At 55.9% G+C, this 20602-nt stretch overlaps 1 protein-coding gene across 1 annotated transcript; it reads left to right on the forward strand.

The window, feature by feature from the left end:
* Window positions 1-9278: 9278 nt before the first annotated feature.
* LOC142433864 (olfactory receptor 10V1-like) lies at window positions 9279-10241 on the forward strand. The gene has a single exon (XM_075538511.1). The coding sequence runs from the start codon at window positions 9279-9281 to the stop codon at window positions 10239-10241; it is 963 nt and encodes a 320-aa protein (XP_075394626.1).
* Window positions 10242-20602: the final 10361 nt, after the last annotated feature.

Below are 20602 nucleotides of genomic sequence, written 5' to 3' on the forward strand. Positions count from 1 at the left end.
AGGGCTGGGTAGAAGTGCCCCTGAACTCCCGAAACTGTCATTGATTCGAGGAGTAGAAAGCTCTGTCTTTCTCCTGGAGAACGACTAGTGGTTTCAAACTCCTGACCTTTCTGATGATTGCCCAACTCATCATCAGGACACCACCAGCGCTGCACATTGCAGAGGAAAAAAGATAAAGCCGTCACAGAAATCAAACACGGGCATGAGTGAATCGTCATTGCAATTTGATGGGGCTAAATGTTGTAAGCGTTTTTGAGACCAAGCAAAAAATCCAATGTAAAAATAGGCAATGAATACTAACAAGAAGTTCAAAAGAAATACAAAGGCAAAGTAACACATGAAGAGATGCTCCCACGAGTCATATTTTACCAACTAATTAAAAGGAGATGCTTCATTGAACGGATTGCATCACCTGTAAATGATTCCCATTGGCTTGGGCAGGGATCTGCGGGTGGAGCACTGCCATAGACTTCTCTCCCGACGTCGGGTTCAGCGTCCGTTTTGTTCAGAAGTCATTACCGGGAGAGAGATGCTCGGGTTAGGAAGAACAGCTAGGTGGGACCCAGGGTTCCTAGAAACCCCACGGAGCTCGGCCCCCACCGGCCCCTCACCACAACCAGTCCCTCGGTGTCCAGTGCAGCCCAGAGTGGCCCCTGCACCTTCTGAGGTGCTGCGGACAACAAGCAGGGAAGCGCTGAAGGCGAGCAAGAGAAAGTGGGGATTGCAGAGTGTGCAGCGTCACCAGAGGCCCAGAGCCCATTTGTCTTGTTTCAAGGGGCCAGTAAGTAGCACTGGCAGCTCAATAAACCGTACAGCCATGCTCACTCATTGAACACACACTAAGCAGGCACTAGTCATGAAGCGCCAGGCACTAGTGGTCGTGGGTTGTTGCTGTTGTTGTTGTTCTGTGTTCTCCAGCCAGTTCTGACTCATAGCTACCCGTGTACAACAGCACAGAACACGGCCCAGTCCTGTTCCAGGCATGTGAGAGGCAGCCAATTGCGGGAACTCCAGGAGCACCGGAGGGCCGGCTGTCACCAGGTGGCAGTAGAGGAACACTCTGTGAATACTCTATGACCACCCCCACCCACCCCCGCTCCAAGCTCCACTGTCTAGATGGATCACCCCTCAGTGTAATGATAGAAAGATGTCATCTATTAGCTGTTCAACCTTGCAGAGCTCCTTCCTCCCTCTAGACGGGGCCGATCCTTCGCAATGATCCTGCCTGCACACTCTGCCTTGGGATTAGGCAGTGTTTCCTTCTGTTGGGCGCCACTTCGCTGGGCGGGGGGTGGGCTCCCACTTGACAGTGCCTACTACCAACCACATAGCCCAGCTAACCTGACAAACGAAATCCCCCATCACTGGCATTTGTAGGGGAAAGCTCTGGTCATGTCTTGACTCCCTGAGGATAGGCAATCTGATAGTCGGACGTGGTATAAATGGAGGCTCCCAGGATTCGTTGGGACTGGGTTGGAGAGAGGGGAAAGCCTCCCTCAGAAGCGTGCAGACTAGAGTGGAGGATGTGTCAAGAAGCAGTAGCTTCACCTTTTGATATTTTTGTTTCATAATGGTTTCTAGGACCTGTAGCAATGCTGTGTGTATGTGTATGTGTGTGTGTGTTTGTGTGTGTGTGTGTGTGAGAGAGAGAGAGAGAGAGACTTATCCTTGTAGATAAGGTAAGGCAGCATCCATCCACTCAGCACCATCTAGGATCCACATTGGTACCAAGCGTCTCCAGAGAAACAGAACTAACCTATATTGTCCTGTTGTGAGAGCTGGCAAGTCCAAAACCTACAGGGTCAGACAGCTGGAAATTCAGGTAGGATTTGTCAGTGCAGGTTTGTGCACTCCCAATTTGTATAAGGCTATGGAGGACAGTGGGAGCCCCAAATCCATCTGCAGAGGATCTAGTCAGATGAAGAATCCCCTGGCTACAGGCGAGAGAGTGGGCCAGTGAGACAGAGATGATCATAAACTCAATGGTGGTGGATCAAACCATGGTATCATATGATATACTTGGTCAGTTGGCCTCCCTCTTGACCCAACCTGTATTTGCTCTAGGCTCAAATGGTTCTCGCCTGTTCCACTATAGACATCTCTTCTCAGGTATTTTAGATATTGCTGGTGGTCTTCTCTTTCTTACTCTTTTTCTTTCTGTCTGTCTTTTTTTAACCTTTATACTATTTTTTTCGGTGCCATTTGCGTTTTGTTGCTCCTGTTGGGTTGTGCAGGCTGTGACACACAGAGGAAGTAGGTGCATCCAGCCAACAGCTGGCGCAGTGGTTTACCGGGGAGTGGGGACGGCGAGGGGAATTGGGGACCACTGGAACCGATTGTGATGATATGGACAACTTGTTTTAAAAGTGACTTGGCTGAGGGAGCGTGTGATACGCGAATTTTATACCAAGGAGACCACTCAACGTAAAAAGAAATGTGCATCTCTGGAAGCCGCCAGCTCTAAGTGACAGTCGGGCATTCACTCCGCCTCCTTGGGGCCTCTCCTTCCTGGAGGAAACCCAGTGAGAAGCGTCACGCTCACACACTCTACCCCTCAGATGTGTGTCCTTCTCAAAGGCCCACCTGGCCCAACCCCTTCATCTCTGTGTACTCAAAACCACACATTTGGTTTTCATGCTCTTTCCCTCCCAACGTAGGTGGGGTGATGTTGGCCAACCTCTGTTGTCAGAGGTGCTGTGACTGCTGCCACCAGGGCGCTCGTCCAGTAGGACAACCAATCCTGAAATCCCCTTGCAGGTTCAAGTTCAGAGATGAAAGGAAAGCCCCCTGTCGAAGTCTGCTCTTGTCAACTAAGGCTCCCAAACCCTTCCGTCAGAACCCTTGCTGCCAACTGGCCTACTGCTCCAGCTCGGCCAGCCAGTCCTGGTGGCTGCTGGGGACAAAACCTGCTGCCCGCCTCCCCGTGCCCTGAAATGGGGGCGGCTCATTCAAGATCTGAGCAGGGCCAGGTCACCTAGGACTTTCACTTGAAAAGAGTCCAGCGCCGTGGCCAGATTCACAAGGCCACCTGACCCCTTACCTGCTTCCATGACTGAACCCTTTGATAAAAGACTCTGTAGAAGAATTCTGAGCATAAGGCAAGGACTGCAGAGCAGAATATAACACTTTAATAAACTCCAGGCTTTCTGGATCCATGGCAGTGGGATGGATCCCTGAAACTATTGCTCTGAGGTCATCTTTAAACCTTAAACCGAGAATATGATCTGAGGTCCCCTGCAAGCCAAGCGGAAGCCTGCCTTGAGCGTGGCGGTGGCCCTTCGAGAGAGATCTGTGATCAGATGGACAACTGTGGCCGCCAGGATTCCACAGGGAGCTTAAGGGGGGGGGCGGCGAGTTTGTGTTGTGGTGGTTGTTGTTGTTTGGGGGAGGGGGGCAAGGGACAACTCAGAGAAGGAGGGTGAGGTGGTGGCACACCGGATGAATGTCTCTACAACCAAAAAGAAACGATCAGTTTAGAAGCACAAAAAGCTCAATAATACCCACCCCTTCCTCGGTGTCTGTCCTATTGAAGAGAGGAGCCAGGGTGTGGGTCAGGCAGAACGACGGCCCCAGAACAAACCCAGAATCCTCTCCGAGTCCGTGACATGTAAGTGGAGGGGCGTGCAGACACCTGCCTGGTGAATTGTGAAAGACGGCCTGAGGGGTTTGCAGTGGTGACACTCCTGAGACTTAGCTCTGATTGGGCGTGTCTCTTTTTCAAAGTGTTCAATTTAGATCTAAACTTTCTTCATCTCCACTCCCTCCCTTTGGGGCTCCAGGTCTGCGTGGCTCTGGGTCCACCCCGGGGGGGGGGGGGTGTGCCCTAGCACCCATCGTGCCCACAGCGCAGGCACGCTCCGCCCCGAGCACAGTGGAGTGTTTGGGCTTGGCTGAAGACGCGCAGAGGCCCAGCTCTCCCTCCGGGCCACGGTGTCCCTCGGCCTCGAGGAGGAGTTTGTGGGAGTCCCGTCTGTCGGTTTGAGTTGACAACATGCACAAGGGCAAGATCACACCACAGAGGTTTCTCTAAAGCCTGTCCCATGGGAGCCTAGAACAATACGGTTCTCACGAGGCTGATGTCCATCGGAAGGCAGAAGGGTTTTGATCTTACCACGTGTGGGCCAGCAGGGGAAGGGAGAGCAGAGCGGGCTAGAGGAGAGGAAGAGTGGGTGAAGGGGCTGAAAAACGAATGGCTGTGGGCTCCCCTGGAGCTATTCAGAGCCACTTGCAGAGAGCGGTCAAAAGCAGAAGCCACTGGAAGAATCCAAGGGGGATTCGGTAAGACGCTAAGCAGGTGCCGCGGTCACGCGCTGCGCTGCGGTCCGCATGGCCGGCGGTTGGCAAGCGCCAGCAGCCCCGAGGGAGCAAGACTGGGCTTTCTCCTCCCGCCAACAGTTTACCGCCTGGGAAGCCCACAGCGGGTCGCAAGGAGCCAGCATGGACTCTATGGCAGCGGGGACCTCATGCAGAGCCGTTTGGGTTCTTGTTTCCGAGTGTGGCAAGAAGCTGGGGAGAGGATCCTATCCCTGCTGAGGCCCAGAACTGGTGCTCGCCTGGCTTGCCAAGGACTGGAAAGTTCTGAGCCGTGGAACTGGCTTCGGCCCCGGCCAGGGCGTCAGCAACACAGCGGCTCTCACGGGAGGCCTGGAGACCTGCTGGGCATCCGTGCCAACTGTGGGGCAGGTTACACACTTGGGCGACTCCCTGGTCCAGAGTCCTCAGCTAGAAGGCGGGCGAGGTGCAGGGCATGGGTAGAACTGCCTGCCAGAGATGAGGAAAGGATGGGCTAGCTGAGTAGGAGCAGTCTCAAAGTTCTGCTTTTATGACTGATGTGCAGATTGGAAGTGCCCGTGCCTGAGGACACCGACGACTGGCAAGATCACAGTCAGCGCAGACTCTCCGCCCCGGGCTGGGCCCCAGCCTCGGCCTCTACTGCCCGCCTTTTGTACCTTTCCAGCACATCTTGGTCACCCCATAGCACGCAGTCAAACCTACACACTTTCCACCTCCTGGAACCACCCCGTGGCGAGCCCCTTCTTCTTCTGCTCACACAAGGAGGGCCGCAGTCTCAGCTCATTGTATTTAAATGGCGTTAGCTGGACCTCTATTGTTATCCAGGTTTTACACAGAAAACCAAGGTCATCGGGTTCCACTTCGGCTTGAGCTATTCCCCAACTCTGTGACCTTGGGGAGAGACTCCCCTTGGTGACAACTGGCCTCCTTTGGAATCCTGCCCTCACGACTGCATGTGAGCCACAGGGCGGGGCAGCTCCCCTAAGGACCCTCCCTTCCAAACAGAGGGCACGCCATATTGCTTGCTCCCCAGGGCGGCTCCCCTGTGGTCCAGAGAGGCTGGAAAGCCACCCTCCCGGCCCCAGGAAACCGCCGCCAAGTGCGGGCCGCTCAGCACCCCGCTGTTCTCCTGCAGCTCCTGACCGACAGCCGGCCAGCTATCAGAAGACTTGCTCAGCTCACGGGGTCTCCTCACCGGCACCCCACATTAGCCATGGGTTTGGCCCTCCCAGAGGCGTGAGGTCTCCTTTCCATGAGGGTCGGGGGACTTGAAAGAACAGGGCAGGGGAGGACTCAGGAGCCGTAGTCCCAGCGAGGCGGCGCCTCCCTACCCACCGAAGGCCTGCAGGAAGAAAGACAGCGGAGGCAAAGGAGGATCGATCTGCAGATTGCGTGTAGGAGGAGGTTCTTGTCCCTCTTTGGTTACAATGAGGGGAACGGTGACACATCCCTGCTGAGCAATCCGGCTGTGACAATGAAGCCAGCACCCCGGTGCTGAGGGAACCCCTTTCCCAGGCACAAGCAGGGCAGCAGGTGTGTAGACTGGGAGCTGCGTTCCTTTTTCACATGTGAGTGCACACACCTGTGTGGGTTTGGTGCACGTGTTCATACATGTGCGTGCAAGTGTGTGTGTGTGTGTGTGTGAGTTCATAGATGTGTGCGCACGTCTATGTGTACCCGAGTCAGTGTGAATGTGTAGCTATAGGTGTGGGTGCACATGTTTGCGTGTGTGGGCGTGTGTCCCTAAACTCGTGAGTTGTGTGGGTTGCATATTTAGGTTCGCATGTGAATGTGCAGACGTGTGCGTGCGTGCCTGTCAATGTCTACGCTAGAGCAGGTGTGGGCTCCATGTGGGGGTGTGTGCAGGTGTTTCTCCGCAAGGGACACAGTGAAGGACATGAACCAGGCTGCCAGGAGGGGCTGTCTCTGGGAGCGGGAGGGAGGGTCGAAGGGGCAGAGACTGGATTGTCCGTCTCTTTATCAGTTCGAATCATATTAGACTTTGACGTCTCCATTTCTCAGGACTTTCGAGGTTGAGGGCTCAGACAAAGCAAAGCTCCCCTCTCCCCCCGCATCCATTTCTGACGTGCTGTCCTAGGGGAAAGTGGATGGGATGCATTAGTACAACGTCCCCGGAAGCCAACCTGGACACTCGAGAGACAGCGGGAAGACTGAGAAGCAGGAAGCTGGGAGGCTGAGCTGGGTGCAGGGAGGGGCTTGGACCCAAGCTACAGAAGGTGCCTGTCAGGAGAGCAGCTAGTCAGCCCTGCCACTCTGGGCACCTGGCTGCGTCTTGTGCTCTGTCATCAGGACAGGCGACTTAGTGCAAAGGGCTTGCCGTGATTTCTAGAGAGGGACTGGGGGCCGGTGGGCGGGGGGCTGGTGTGGGGTCAGGAGCAGAGGTGGGCCATCGAGGGCTGAAGTGGGGAGGGCATTCATGCCCCTCTCAGGATCCAGGAGGCTCAAACACTCCAGGTGTGCACTGGGCCACTGAAAACAAAGACCAAAAGGAAACGCAATGTCACATGGAAGGGAGTGGACAAACTAGAATTGCAACCACCTTCTAGGTCAGGCAAAGCTATTCCCAAACTTGATTTTCAGGTTTTCGTAAACCCAGCTTTTGAGTCTCAAACACACTGCTGTCAAGTCCACGGGTACCCCTGTGGGGTTTTGCGACGCTAACTCTGTACAGGAGTGGAAAGTCTCACCTGTCTACCTCAGCAGAGCTGCCGGTGCTTTTGAATTGCCTCTGGCAATTCCGCTTTCCCAGGGTCCCGCGTTCTGTTGCGTCTAGCATCTTCGCATCTCTAGAGCCCTTCAAAACTGCGTCCTCCTCTCCACTGCCTTGGTGGAAGGGTGTGTAGGAACAACTTGGAGGCTAAGAATGATTCCTACCTGATCCTGTCACAAAGGCCCCTTCCACCTCCCGTCTCAGCCCTGCCAAATGCACACAGATCAGCCAAAGCCGTGGCCCCTCTAGGGCCTAGGCTTGTCCCAGGAGTTCTCCTCCCCACATCAACCTCCTCCAACTTGATGATTGGCCTGCCCTTTGCCCTTTGCCCTCTGCTCCCCTCACTCTGTACCCTCTGTGGACCGTGCTGCCGCCCTCCGCTATCACCAACATGCCAAAGACCCGCTGATCTGACTCGTGTCTTCAAGCTATGGTGGCAAAGTGGTCATGGATGGGGCTGCGATGCGCCCGGTGGCCTGGCGGTTATGCGCAGGACTGCGATCTGCCAGGTCTGCGGTTCCAAACGACCAGCTGCTCCTCGGGAGAAAGGGGGAGGCGGGGGCGGATGGGGGGCATGTTCTACTACTGTAAGCAGAGTCAATCTTGGAAGCTCGTGGGGGCATTCCAAGTCTGCCCTCCATGGTCGCCATGAGTCAGCATCCACCCGATGACAGTGAGTTTGAGTGTTGAATGTTGGCTCCCGTACATTCAAGTGAGGGCATTCGATGTACTGGTCGATTCAAGCTATGCGCTCGCTCCATAGTAGAGAGAATGGTAGAGAGCCCATACCAAACGGGGAGGGTGAAGAAGTGAACAACAGGCATGGAATCACCACATGTTTATGGGTAGCCCCGCTCTGTGGCCCCGGTGGCACTGTGGGCGCCGGTAGCTGCTAACTGTGAGGTCCGCGGTTCAAAGCCACCCACCCCTCTGTGGGACAAAGGTCAGGCGGTCTGGTAACAATGCACGGTTCTGTCTGGGGCCCTGGAGTCAGTTCTGACCCAGAGCGACCCAATGTATGCCCAACAGAATGCCCCACCGCCCCATCCTCGCCATCGCTCCTGCGCTTGATGCCCTGGTGGCAGCCACGGGGGCCACCCATCTCCTTGAGGGCCTTCCTCGCCTTCCCGACCCCATCCGCTTGGCCAAGCATGCTGTCTTTCTCCAGGGACTGGTCTCTCCTGACAACAGGCCCAAAGGACTGGAGACAAAGACGCCCCATCCTTGCCTTGAAAGAGCCCTCTGGCTGTACTTCTTCCCAAAGAGATTTGTTTGTCCTTTTGGCAGCCCAAGGTATTTTTGACTTCCGTATTTACAACCCTTCCACCCCCTAGATTGACTCACTGTAATCCATAATGGACTCTATGATTGCAGGGTTGGTGCTGTTTGGGTTTGGGTGTGTTGTGTGTGCGGGGGTGGGGGGTGGGGTGGAGGGGCGACAGCAGCTATGTTTCAGCAGCCGAATAAGGCGTGCTGTTGTCTTCATGGCGTCCGCCGTCGGCTGTTGGGATGGACAGAGAAATCCTCCAAGAACTACCGGGCTCTGAGGTCAGCGCCTGAGTGGGGAGGGCCGGCACGCTGGGGGAATAGCCTGTAGGGCCTATGCAGCCTGGGGAGTCAGGAGGAGGGCCTGCACAGAGACGACACACAAGCTGGGGTCTCTCTGAAACAGAGAGCCAGCAACGAGTGCTGGTCCTGCATCCTTCCCTTCCAAGTGCCCTGGTCACAGCCCGTGGTCTGCAGGAATCCTGGGGGGGCTGAGACAATGCAGTCAACACCCAAAGTGAAAATTGTCTCACAGATCACCCCTGTGGCCTGATCTCCTATGTGAATTCCTTATAGTGCCAGTGAGCGTGCAGGCCTAGCCTTGCCTTGAGCCTACGTCATAGCCTCAAGCTCAGCCTCCTATCCCCCCTCCAACCCCCCAAGGTACTTAGCACCGATCGATCGCTCTGACAGATTTTCTCTAGCGAGACGGAAAACCACTCCACACTTAGACCTCACTCGCCTTGTGTCCCGTTTGTAGGAACTCAACGGGTGGGCCAAAGTGGCATCCCAGCGATCCGTTCTGCGTTCTCCGGGGCCTGAGAGGAGCGCCCCGGGCGCTCACAGATGGAAAAGGGGGTCGGAGGTCCTGGGGATCTCGAGGGACACTGCCAGCAGAGGAAAGTGTCCCAAGGTCACCCATGAGGTGAAGAAGTGGTAGAAGACTGTCTTTCTTCCAGCCCAGGGATCCAACAAAGGAGGACACGGGATGCACCTGCAGCCTAGGAACCTCACCTGGAGCTCCGACTTTAGGATCCGGGGCTTTGGGAACCTGCCGGAGCTGCAGATCCTCTTCTTCGGCGTTCTCCTCACTGTGCATCTCATCACCCTCGCGGGGCACGCAGCAATCGTGCTCGTCACGCTCACGGACCCCTGCCTCCAGACGCCCATGTACTTTTTCCTCCGCAACCTGTCCGCCATTGAGATTTGCTACGTGTTGGTCATTGTCCCCAACATGTTGGCTAATTTCCTGTCCGAGAACCAACGAATGCCCTTCCTGGGCTGTGCCCTGCAAATGCTCCTCTTCATCGCCCTGGGAGGGGCCGAGTGCTTCCTTCTGGCCGCGATGGCCTACGACCGGTTCGTGGCCATCTGCAGCCCCCTGCGCTACACACTCATCGTCACCAGAGCCCTCTGCCTGCAGATGCTGGTGCTGGCGTGTGTCGGTGGCTTCGCGCTCTCCCTCACCCTCACCACCCTGATCTTCCTCCTGCCTTTTTGCCAGTCCCGCGACATCAATCATTTCTTCTGTGACATCCCCGCTGTATTGTTCCTGGCCTGCTCCGACACTCGAGCCAACGAGATTGCCGTCTTCCTGGTCTGCATGCTCATTCTGTTGATCCCCTTCCTGCTGATTCTGCTCTCCTATGCGTTTATCATCGCCGCCATCCTCAGAATCCACTCCGCCGAGGGCAGGAGCAAAGCTTTCTCCACCTGCGCTGGGCACCTACTGGTCTCTCTTCTGCACTATGGCTGTGCGATATTCATCTACATTCGTCCTAAGTCATGCTACACTCCAGAACAGGACAAAATTGTGTCCTTAATCTACACCAACATAACCCCCATGCTCTACCCGATGATCTACACTCTGAGGAACCAGGAAGTCAAGGGTGCCCTCAGGAGATTCCTGCAGAGCCACCGCCGGATGAAGTGGCAGCGCAACACAAGGTGAGGGAAACTTGGAGTCCACCAGGACTCCCCTGGCCCCCTGGCCAGAAGCCAGGGAGCCACCGAGTTGCCCTGCTTCCTCCTGCGAAGCTGAGCCCTGGTGCTGAGTGGGCCCGGAACCCACTGCCTCGTTGTGGTCGGAGGGCTGCAATGAACGCCAAGCCTTTCCGGGGCATAGCCAAGGCCATGGGCTATCTGGATCGCTGTCAGCGTCCCGGTCACGGAGAGCCTGCCGCAGCAGCACCCTCAAGCAGCTCGACGTCCTTACCATAGCATTCCTGGACCTACTCCACTCGCGTTTCCGGGCCAGCTGACTCCTCTTTGTCCTTCCAACCAAGGCTGGGGGGGCCCCTTGGGAGGCACTTGCTCCTGGAAGCCCATGTACACAGCACCTGCCCCGGCTCCCTTCTACCTACCCCCCCACTAGCCGGCCTGCAGGCTCCTGAAGGACGAGCACTGAGATGTGTCTCCGTCGCTGTGGCGCTGGGCATGTGGTGGGCGCCAACGACTGATCATGGGACTGATTGGCAAGCCCTCATGGACTTGGGCTATGGAATATCCCCAGAGGCCACCTGCACATGGAAGCAACATCTTCAATATGCTGCCAGGCCTCGGCCCTCTGGCTTCGGGGCTCATGTCAGGGCTGAAAACCACAAGGCCTTCACGGACCCTGCTCCCACCCCATGGGCTGGGCCCCGTGCCGTGAAGCTCTGGGGTCCCCAAAGTCCCGGCATTTAGCAGAAAGCACTTTGCGTGCTGGGCTTGGCACTGAAGTCACACCGGGCCTTAGGAAGCATGGAGAGCCTCAGACATGGAGATTTCCAGACTGTTGAGAGTGGACATAGATAAACCAAGCAGCCCTGGTGGTGGAGGGGGTTGTGAACTGGTCTGCCACCACAAGGTCAGCCGTGGGAGCCCATAGGAACCCATCAGCGGCTCCCAGGGACACCAGGCTTTGTATTCGTGGGAAAACGTGTCCCAAGGTGGGGTTGGGCACGCGGGGGTGGGGGGGTGAGGAGGCGGGAGTCGGTAACAAGGTTCCTTTTATTACTTTTGATTAAAATGTTAGTTTTATTCGTTTTTATGTTAGACAGGGTTCTCTAGAGGAACAAAACCAGGACACTAATAATTTTGTATATATTTATGTAGATAGATAACATCAGAAATAAACAGTTAACTAATCTATAAAGCAGTACAAACGGCTCGGTGCAACTCACTCCTGTGAGACAGCTAGTACACCGTCAGTCCTTCAAGTCTTGAGGGCCGCGGGGTAGTCCTCCGTGGAGCGATTCAGGTTCAACGGCCACAAGCAGCAAACAGCAAGCAGGCCATCAAGAGTCAGCCAGATGGCAGGGTCCGACAGTCCCCAGCTCAAGCAATGTACCCTCCAGTAGGGTGGCGAAGCGGGTCTTGAAGGAACCTCAAACTACAGCGACACAGTCCACGGTTTAGGGGTCCCACAGGTAGCGTAGCTTGCAAATGGAGGCAGAGAACCAGCTAAGGCAGCCAGCCACACACTGGTCCAATGATCAAAGAGCAAGAGACAAGAGAGGCGAGGCTCGCCGAGCCAGTGATCGCTCCACCCTTCATTTCATCCCACATGTGTTCATTGGCCAGGTTGGCACAATAAGCCTACCTGTCACGGTTTTGATAAATGTATCATTATTATGTAAAATTCCAGCTCTAGGAGAAGTTGGCCAAGCACTTTCCAGGCACTCTTGGCGATTTTTGTGACGCTGCTGCCCATTGAAAATCATTTCAAAATGAGGGTGTCAGGAGGCACCAATGAGCGGGTCCTCCCCCACAGCGGCCCCATGCACCACGCAAGGAAGCCCTGCCTGGTCCTGCACCAGCCTCACCACTGTCCCTGTGCCCGAGCCCGTCGTGGCCGCCACCCTGTCTGTCAAGACAGAAAGAGTGGACAAAGGAACAAGTAACTCAACAAGCTGTCTGTAGCCACTGGCCTCCAGCTGGCTCTTTGGACTCCTGGGAAAGAACCAGAGCCGCGCTCCATTCGCTGACCTGTGACCACCAGGGTCTTCCTGGTGCCCGGGCCACCCTGGCTGTGCATCGGCCTTCCTTTCCCAAGGCTGTCTCCTCTCGCTGTAATGTACAAGCCTCCCCCTCCCTTCTCCATTTAGCGAGAGACACTGCGGGTAAAGCTCTCTCCTTCCCGAAAGAGGGTCTTCACGGGCACTGCAGCTCCGGGCTGTCCCCGCAGTGAGGGTAGCTGACAATAGAAAACACGGTCCCCGCCCTCCAGGCGCTCACAAAGTAGCCGGGGGCGGGGTGTGTGTGTGTGTGTGTGTGTGTGTGTGTGTGTGTGTGTGTGTGTGTGTGTGTGTGAAGAGGCGGGAGAGAGAACACACGCAAAAAAACAAATCTTCTTTCAGGTTTTCCTGTGAGTGAGATGAAGGTCTGCCACTGGTTAGCATGAGATACTTAAGAAGCAGTCCGTGTGGCTACAATGTGCTGCACATTATTCGATCATAGGAAGGGACAGCCCCTCCCCCCACCAGCCCTCTTTCTGGGTTGTGTGAGTGTTGATATGGACAACAGGAAGGAGGTGTAGGTGTTTGAGGGGCTCTTTGCTGGGCAAGGAACCTGACCCCCTGACCGCCTCCTTCTGGACCCCGTGTTCAGTCAGCACACCATTTCCTTACGATGGAAGCCAAGAGAAGGGGAGCCCTGGGGCAGAGCAGGTCCCCTGCGGGCTGCTACGCACCAGGTCAGCAGTTTGAAACCACCAGCCGCTGTGTTCTGGGGGAGAGAGAGGAAGTCGTCTCCTCCCGTAGAGAGGGGCAGAAGAAAAGTGGGGGGAAAGAGACAGCAGTCAGCGTAAGACATGAAAGGAAGAATGATAAATTGTCAAAGGTTCATGAGGGAGGGAGGGTGGGGCACGGCGGAAGTGAGCTGATGGCAAGGGTTCAAGATGAAAGAAAATGTTTTCCAAAGGATGTATCAATGTGCTTGACACAACGGATGGATGGGTGGATTGTGATTAAGAGACGCCAGAGCCCCCAATAAAAGGGTTTTGTTGTTTTGTTTTGTTTTCAAAAAAAAAGAAGAAGAAAAAGAGTGCCAGTCTCAGAAACGCAAAGGGGGGGCAGTTATATCTACCCTGTCCTTTAGGGTCGTTGCAGTGAGTCGGCATCGACTCGACGGCAGGGGGTTTGGCTCAGCAGCCAGGAGAAATTATTCCCGTGTTTCCCAACACTGGCTGCCCTTCTCTCTCGGTGGCCCCCACTGGCTCTCTCCTGGGGCCTCGGCGGATAACTGGTCTTCCGTCTCAAAGCGAAGGCCAGCGGGCGGTCCTCCATGGGGGCATGGGGTGCTGGAGCTCTCCCCGGCGCCTGGTCCTGCCTGCTCTTTGACGAAGGCCAAACCCAAGGCGAGTCTCAGAGCGAAAATGGCAACGACAGAGAAAAGAACTCACCACAGAGTCGGCCAGGGACAACAAACAAAAGAATTCCTTAGGACATCCCAGCGCTGTCCAAGATGGGCACGGGATGGCCTGCGGTGGCAAGAGGGAAAGGACAGGTGGCACGGTGCCAAGCGGAGGCAGTGAGGGTTAGCCAGCCGCATCTTAGGTGGGACAGCACTCAGCCTGCCTTTGTGCCTTCAGAGCCCAACAAGGCTGCCCCCCTAAGGGGGAGGCGGCGGCGCTGGGCCCTAGCTGAGACAGATGCATGCAAGAATCTTTGCAGAGAACTCGACGGGCATGCCCCTGGAGTTGGGCAGCAGGCCAGGAGGGCGAGGGACAGCTGGGGCCGGTGAGTGGACTCCCCGTGGTTACAAGGGGACCAAGGAGCTCGGGCGGGGCAGTGGATGACACTGGGGCTCTGTAACTGCACGGTCGCAAGGCCAGCCCGCCAGCCGTTCCTCAGCAGAAAGACGAGGCCGGCTGTGTGCTCCCACAGCGATCTCTAGCTGTGGACACCCCCGGGGCAGCAGTTCTCCTCTGCCCCGCAGGGTCGCTGGGGTTTGGAATCCACTCCACGGCGGTCGGAGTGAGAGCAAGAGAGAGACATCAAGGGAACCTGTCGGCGGCGCCTAGCCTCGTGCCCAAGAGCCCCTCCTCCACCACCAGGCAGCCTGACCCTGAGCACCGCTGGACGTCAGCAAACTCGGGTGGGCAGCTCCCCTGCCATTGCTTCGGAAAGGGTGAGGGCCCAACTGTTGGAGCGGTTGGAGCTGGGTGAAGGGCAGCTGGGCCTTCACACTGGTCTCTCTACTTTGGGGTGCATTTTCCATAGTCAAACAGCAGCTGACTGTGGAAGGTCTCCCCATCTCGGTCCTATACCCAAGCTCGATTCTTCCCTAAACACATGGCTCAATGTCCTGGGTTCCACACACTTTTGTGACAGGATCACTGCTTAGCAGGGCACCGCTGAGATTCCAAGGTCCCAAACCAAACTCACTGCCAACGAGCGAGTCCATGCCGGCTCGCGAGCGAGGCTACAGGAGAGGATAGAGGTGTCCCTATGAGTTTCTGGAACTGTCACTCTCGAGAGCAGGATACAGCCCCGTCGTTCTCCCAAGGAGCGGCTGCTGGATTCAAACAGCTCGTCTTGCAGATCACAGCCCATTCCATAACCGGTACGCTATGACCTGCCCTGAGGGACGCCCAGCCAGTCGTCGGCCTGCTGCATGGCCTCGGCAGCGTTGTTCACGGGCTTACCGGCGTCCTAGGAGTCCCAGTCGGGACACAGGCCTGCAGGGAGGGGACAGCTGTGAGGCCCCCTGGGCCGCAGGCACCCGCAGAGTCGTCCCCCACCCTGGTGGGTCCCACCCTGCCTCCCCCGGGGCACAGCTATCCACCAGGGCGCCCAGGGCGCAGCCGCTCTGCCAGTCGCGGCTGAAGTTGGTGATGGGCAGCTGCGGCAGCTTGTTCTGAATCCAGCCCAGGAGCCTCTGCTTCGGCGTCTGCTTCTTGGCCTCCTCATCCCACATGGCCATGGAGATGGAGTGGTGCAGGATCAGGGTCCAGATGAGGCCCAGGATCAGCTTCAAGTTCCCGTCCACGATGGCCTTACTATCTGTGCGGGACAGGAGTGGCGGCCCCAGGTCGGCGAGGGGCCTAGCAGCCCGGGGTGGGAGTGAACCCTCAGTCCCAGAGGGGGTTGGGCATGGGCAGGGCCATCGACCCCCAAGCCTGGGGTCTGCAGGGTGAGGCGTGGGGGTACAGAGGTGAGGGGCAGACGCGTCTTGACACACACACCACAGTGGAGCTCAGTCTGGGACCTGTGGGGGCCAGAGGCAAGCCGGGCACAGCCCCGGGCAGGGCCAGGGAGGGTCTGGACAGGCAGGCTCCCAAGGGTGACTGGTGAGTGTCGTGCACCCATGGCCTTCACCCATCTCCGGGAGTCCTGGGGGTGGGGGTGGGCAGGTGGCAGCAGAGCCCAGAAGCTGGGCCCCAACCCTGTGCTGGAGGGATGGGGTGGGGACCGGAGCCAGGAGGCGGAAGGCGGTGTGAAAGTTGGGAAACTCCACTGCTGCCCTGGGGTGGGGGTGGGGCCGGGAAGTGGAGGTGTTGGGCAAGGACTCCTTAGTTAGTTAGGTGCTAGTGTGTGGGGCCCCCACTCCCAGCTAAGCTGACAGCAGGTGGCCCTGCAGGCTAGCGCAAGGGAGGGTCCTGGAGGCCCCAACGGGTGGACAACCTGGACTTGACTCAGTGGGGCTTGCCGGGGGACTGCCTGGCACGAGGTCAACCTGAGGCCTTCCTGCCCCCACTGGAGCAGGGACATGCCCAGTGAGCTTGGGTGGGGGACAGCGGAGTTTGGGGGCAGGGGGTGGGCCATGTCCCTGCTCAGTGTCAGGCAGAGACGCTGGGTGGGGTTCCCCGACTCCCGCAGCCTCAGCAGAACTCAGCTGGGGATGCCCACCAGCCCCCCACCCACCACCCTAGCGGGTGTCTGGGCCATGGGTGGCCGCCTGGCTCACCACAGGGGAAGTGGTTAGGGGTAGTGCCTCCTCCACCCTGGGCGGGCATCCTGCACCCCTGTCACCATGGCAATCCCTGGGCCCACCCGTCCCGTGTCTGCTGGGGGGTGGGGTGCTGCGCAGAGGGGAGGAGACCCGCAGGTGGGCTTTGTAGAAGTGGTCTTTGGAACCCCCTCTGAGGTTGAAAGGCCCCTAAGCAGAGGCAGCGGGGTGTGTTGAGTCAGTGGGGGAGGGAGGCCAGGTGAGGAGGGGGTGGGCCCCATCAGAAGGGCCATCAGTGGGCCATGCGGGCAGAGCCTCGAGGACCAGCTGGGCAGCCCAGAGGACCCGCTGATCCCAGACCTGGTCCTTCCCTTAAGCGGGGCGTGGGGGGCGGGGGTTCAGGTCCAGGCTACAGCTTACTCCTGGCAGGGTCCAGAGAGGCCAGGCCAGGCCAGGCCCCCACACGGGTCCATATTAGGCTAATGAAGAAATGGCATGGGGTGGGGGAGGGAGGAGGGAAGAAATGGGGAGCTGATATCAAGGGCTCAAGTGGGAAGAGAATGCTTTGAAAATGATGATGACGGCATATGTGCAAATGTACTTGACACTCTGCAGGAATGTATGGATTGTGATAAGAGATGTATGAGCCCCCAATAAAAGTATTAAAAAGCAAACAAAGAAAAAGAAAGAAAGAAATGGCATGGGGCCCACGTCAGATCTCTTCTTGCTGCACCAAAGAGACTCTAGTTCCACGTCCACCCAAGGCCGGCTGACAGGAGGCAGAAGTGAGACATGCTTCCCCGCTTCCTTCTTCTTTACCCGACTCTGACCCCAAACACAGCACCACGCACCCTGCTTCTCTGCCGGGTTCCGGAACTCATTGCAGTGGCCACACAGAACTCACAGGCAAGGCTCTCAAGTGTGGGGCTTATTAGGGAAGCTAACGGGTTACAGCATGGGAAGGATATGGCTCTCTTTTCTTCAACATCCCAGCCAGGCAGACAGCCAGGTCTCTCCATCGACCTTGCCCTTTCAGCCGTGTAGTCCGTTGGCCTCTACCTTGCTCTGTGAGCCAGGAAGCCACTCTGCCTTGTGTCTCTGTGCTGCTCCTCTGCTCTGCCTCTCGGTGTCAGTGCTGCTTCTGTGCTCTGTCTCGTGGTCTCAGTGTAGCTCCTCTGCTTCATCTCCTGGCCTCGGGTGCTGGTGCCTCTGCCTCTTCAGAGAATGATCCCCCATGCACTCTGCTGGTGGCTCATCTTTCCTGAGGTCGTGGGATTCCCTTCTTGCTACTGAAAGGGCAAAACTAGCCAATCCCCCGTATTAAGGTTTCAGGCACCCCATTTGCATGGGGCCGTCCAATTCATTTGGCAGGAGTTACAAAGACATGGATAGAAGAACCATGCTAAGTAATGTAACCTGAACACAGCTAGCCTCTGTCGCCCCCTTTCCCCCTGGCAAAGGAGGGACGGCTCCACTCTGTCCAAGTCCCGCAAAAGCTCCAGGGAAGGGGCCCGGGCCCCAGTACCGACGGGGAAGCTGCTCTGGATGCACAGATAAAAGGCGGTTCCAACCTGGCATCAGGCAGGAATGATAAAGATCGGCAGAACATACTTAGGGATATCACAGATTGAATTGTGCTCACCACAAATAGGCATCAACCTGACGAGGCCAAAATCCTCCTTGGTTTGGGAGGTATGCAGTGATGTCATGGACAGTGATGTTATGCTTCCACCATGATGGGATCTGATGGGATCAGCCAATTGAGTGTCAAGGGATTAGGGTGGGATTCAACACCCTTACTCGGGTCGCAGCCCTGATTCCAGGTAAGCTGGGGTGGGGGCAGTTCCCCCGAGATGTAGCCTGCATCCCCTTTTATCTTACAAAAGATGAAAGTAGAAAGAATTGAGCAGAGTAGGAGGGACCTCAACACCACCTAGGAAGAAGAGCTCAGAGGTGAATGCGTCTGTCGGACCTGAGGTCCCTGTGCAGAGGAGGGTCTAGACCTACGTGAAGATGGACACTAAGACATATGGAAATCTCCAAAGCACCCAAGACCCACAGATGCTTACAAGAGACAAGGACCTTTCCCTCAGAGCCAACAGACAAAGAAAGCCTTCACCTAGGGTACCAGCTCTGGACTCGAACTTCTAGCCTCCGAAATGCAAGAGAAAAAAAATCTCTGTGATGGCAGCACTAGATAACGAAAGCAAAGGAAAGTGATTAGATGAGAGATAGGATAAGAGTAGGAAGCGGTCAGAAATGCCTACCAAATACCCACTAGGGATACCTGTCACCAAGACAAAGAGCAAAGGACAAGGATGGACTTGGGGAATAGAACACCCAGACGAAGAGCTGGTTGGGCACTGGTTGAGTTTGAGGTACTTGTGGTACCATCCAAGTTCAGGTGGAGATACTGATTTGAAGCTCAAAAGTTCAATAAATGTGCTAAGCATCCGGAAATTGGAGGGCAAGTCTTTGTGCAGTTAGCTATTGTGGTATGAGTTGGGGGGTGTGTGCCAGCCCCCCACCACTAATCATGGGTTCAGTAAGCACAATTGTACGGTTGAGATTTTATACATATATATATATAATATTAAAGTCATCGAGAGCATGATAGATAAGAGAGAGTCAAATAATGGAGTCAGACACATTTCATGGTAGCATGCTCACCTCAGCCCCGCGCTTGGTGGTGCACGTGGAGGGGGAAGGGAAGGGGAGGAGGACAAGGGGAATGGGAAACAGGAGAGGAGAGGGAGCCGAGGAGAGCTCAAGGGAGGAGCCCAGAGAGCTCCAGCTCTCTATTGCTTACCCAGGCCTATATACCTTTGGGGGTCGGTGCAAGCCCACTAATTACAGGTAGAGACATCCGTCACAGGAAGGGGTTGCACTACAGGTTATACAGCAATGGAAGAGGGTGGTCTAGGGGCATACATGCAATAGGAAGAGGAGGGATTGTGGGTAAACGGGTGACAAGATGGGCGCATCCTAGATAGATTTAGGGTGGCAGCTTAACTTGGACCTGTTCTCTGGATCTCCATAGGAACCATTATCAGTCGGGTGTAACCCCCACCTACAGGAACCAAATAGATGCCTGCAGGCCTGTCCATTGTCCTTAACAGCAGGGAGTGGGGCCCACTGCAGCCTGGCCACTGATCGCCCTCAGGGAGGAGGCCTGCAAACCTCTGACCTTCTCCCCCTCCCGCCCCCCCACAAACTAGCACCTTCTTTCAATGTATGCACCATGGCCATGCTACTTCTTAGCCTTGGTCCTTACAGAGCTGTCCTAATGGTGTGTTTTTTTAAAGCTATATATGGAAGGATACGTTTCCAAAAAAAGTCTTGCCTGATTCAGAGACGCAAAAGCCTGCCTGTTGCACAGTGCTTGTGCTAGGCCTGGTGCTCTGGCGGGGAGGGAGCTGTTATTTGCTGAGGGCCTCCTGAGTCTACCTGTGCATGTGTGCATGCATTTACCTGGGAGCACCTGAAAGGGGCAGAAGAAAACAATATTCTCTTGTGTGATATTGATGAACTGATGATGAAGCAAAATATCAGTTGGCCTCTGGAGGAATAACTTTCAGCGTATGATAAGCACCATGTGGGAAATTCCAAGTGTGTTGTCTGAGAAGCAGCCCAGCACCTCAGAGAAAGGGACAGGTATTCCACAGGCTGTCCCGTTGTCTCATTGGCCCCGATCTTTAGAACCTTGGCCCTGAGCTCAGACACTTCAGGGACTTCCTCTTGGCACAGGCCTCCCAGTTGCACCGAGGGGGAGGGGCGGGGTGTGCCAATTAGCGCTTACAGAGCCTCCAATGAATAGGATAATTAAAACTTCAACGAAGTAGCTCACTTGGGAACTAATTAGAAATTCTCTTCCACAACAACTGCTGAATGTGTTTCTTAAATATGTCTTCACCTACAAGTATAACACGTGCTCCCCGTAGAAAGTAAAGAAGAGGCAGACATGTTTGGAAGAGAAAACAGGAACCAACTCTCACTGCTGTAAAGTACTGTCTAGTCTTCTCCCTATATCAAAATGAAGGAAGCACTGCCCGGTCCCGCGCCATCCTCACAATTGTTCTTCGGTTTGAGTGCCTTGCTATGGCCACTGTGCCGATCCGTCCTGTCAGGGGCCATCCTGCTTTCCAGTGCCCCTCTACTTAACCACGCATCATGTCCTTTTTCCAGACACTGGTCCCTCCTGATCCTTTGTCCCAAAGTTTGTGAGACCAGGTCTCCCCATCCTCACTTTGAAGGAGCATTCTGCACCCAGCGAGTAAGCAGCCTGGACCTGGTTCACTGGGACCTGCCTCAGTGACTGCCTGGCATGAGGCAGTCTGCCTAGACAGGTTGCTTATCCTTGTAGCAGTACATGGTACTTTCACGACCCATTGTCAGCACTACCATGCAACTGCATCGATTCTTCTTTGGTCTTCCTTATTC

Source organism: Tenrec ecaudatus, chromosome X (genome assembly GCF_050624435.1).
Source record: "Tenrec ecaudatus isolate mTenEca1 chromosome X, mTenEca1.hap1, whole genome shotgun sequence".
Taxonomy (NCBI): Eukaryota; Metazoa; Chordata; class Mammalia; order Afrosoricida; family Tenrecidae; genus Tenrec; species Tenrec ecaudatus.

What these genes read in the sequence shown, in the direction of transcription:
- LOC142433864 (XM_075538511.1), top strand. Translation starts at nt 9,279, where the DNA reads ATGCACCTGCAGCCTAGGAACCTCACCTGGAGCTCCGACTTTAGGATC.